The sequence below is a fragment of the Egretta garzetta genome, unplaced genomic scaffold (assembly GCF_000687185.1).
Source record: "Egretta garzetta isolate BGI_Z169 unplaced genomic scaffold, ASM68718v1 scaffold300, whole genome shotgun sequence".
NCBI lineage: Eukaryota > Metazoa > Chordata > Aves > Pelecaniformes > Ardeidae > Egretta > Egretta garzetta.
In genome coordinates, this window is record NW_009258271.1 from 13816 (window position 1) to 15187 (window position 1372).

The following is a 1372-nucleotide window of genomic DNA, read 5'->3' on the forward strand; positions in this document are numbered from 1 at the left end:
TCTACCCCGCCCCCTCCCCCCCAACCCCCCCAGGGCCTTTTCCGCCGGGCAGCTTTCCAGCCCCTCTGCCCCACGCCTGGAGCGCTGCATGGGGTTGTGGTGACCCCAGGGCAGGACCCGGCCCTTGGCCTTGTTGACCCTCATACGGTTGGCGTGGGCCCATCGATCCCTTCCTTTGCTTTCAGTTTTGCTTAAGATTCTTGGTCTTCTGTGGCGTGGATGGAGGAAGGCAGAGGAATTGAGAGGAGGGATGCAGCAATTAAAGAAGAGTATAAGGAAACAGTAACATACCGTGGACACAGAGCGACCGGGACCCCAGGACCCCTGTGCCGTAAGAGGGCCAGGAGACAGGCAGTGGGCACAGCAAAAGAGCTATAGGGCAGTGAAGGGGGATGGGAAGAGAAGGCAGGACGGGAGGCGATGAGGAGGACGGGGGGGATGAGAGAGGGTATGGAAGATGATGGAAACGAAGAGACAAGAATGGGAAAATTAAAGACAAAGTGGAAAGAAAAGGGGTTGGATGAGAGATGGAACCGGAACGGGGGGGAGAAAAATGGGACAGGGAGAAGAGAGAGAGAAAAAAAGACTCGTTATCTGGTACCGCGAGCAACCCAAGGAGCGACGTGTGCCAAACCCCAACGCCCAGCGCAGGCTGCCCGTGCGCACGCGTGCCGGGCTGGGGCTCGGTGCTCTCTGCACCCTAAGGACACTCTTGGCAGAGGAAAACTCTTGCCTTGCACGGACCGGTCTGGCCCCACTGCCATCGGTGGGGCGATGCTGGTTTAGTCCATCTGAAGAGGCATCCAAAGAACGTTCAGACCGGCCACGAGTGGATATGTGGGCAGCCAAACGGCAGGGTATTTTCTTTTTCTTCTCTGTTCCTAGCTTCTCGCACCAGATAATTTAACGGACGTCAGACTTGGATGGGCGGATGTGTTTGGTTGGCTTTACAGCTCGGCTCGCTGGAACCGCGCTCAATAACCCTGCAGTGGCTGCTTTTTGCCCTTTGGACTCCCCCCGGTCACCACATCCCTCCTGTGGAGCCCAGAATTACCCACCCATCGATGTCCACGAGGTCCTCTTCACTGCGCAAGCTCAGCACGTAGAGCGTGGACATGGACACCACACTGGAAAGAAAGAGAGAGGGTACAGGCTGGGGATGGGCACGGGGCAAGGGCCGTGTCACGGTACTGATCTGCTTCCAAGGGATTTCAGCCCATGAAAGAATCATGGAATTGTTTGGGTTGGAGAAGCCCTTCAAGCTTCCCCAGCCCAACCGTTCCCCTACCCCTGCCATCCCACCCCCAAACCCTGGCCCTCAGCACCGCCTCTGCCCGGCTGTTAAATCCCCCCTGGGGTGGGCGCTCACCCC

The 1372-nt window shown here is 58.1% G+C and overlaps 1 protein-coding gene across 1 annotated transcript in view; it reads right to left on the bottom strand.

The window, feature by feature from the left end:
- The window catches only part of MYRF (myelin regulatory factor), a 67588-nt gene that overhangs the window by 8778 nt on the left and 57438 nt on the right, over positions 1 to 1372 (bottom strand). The window contains exons 19-20 of the mRNA XM_035889676.1: positions 1059 to 1127; positions 292 to 372 (exon numbers count right to left, since the gene is read on the bottom strand). Of these exons, the coding sequence (XP_035745569.1) occupies positions 292 to 372; positions 1059 to 1127 (150 nt within the window). The remainder of the gene's footprint in view (positions 1 to 291; positions 373 to 1058; positions 1128 to 1372) is intronic.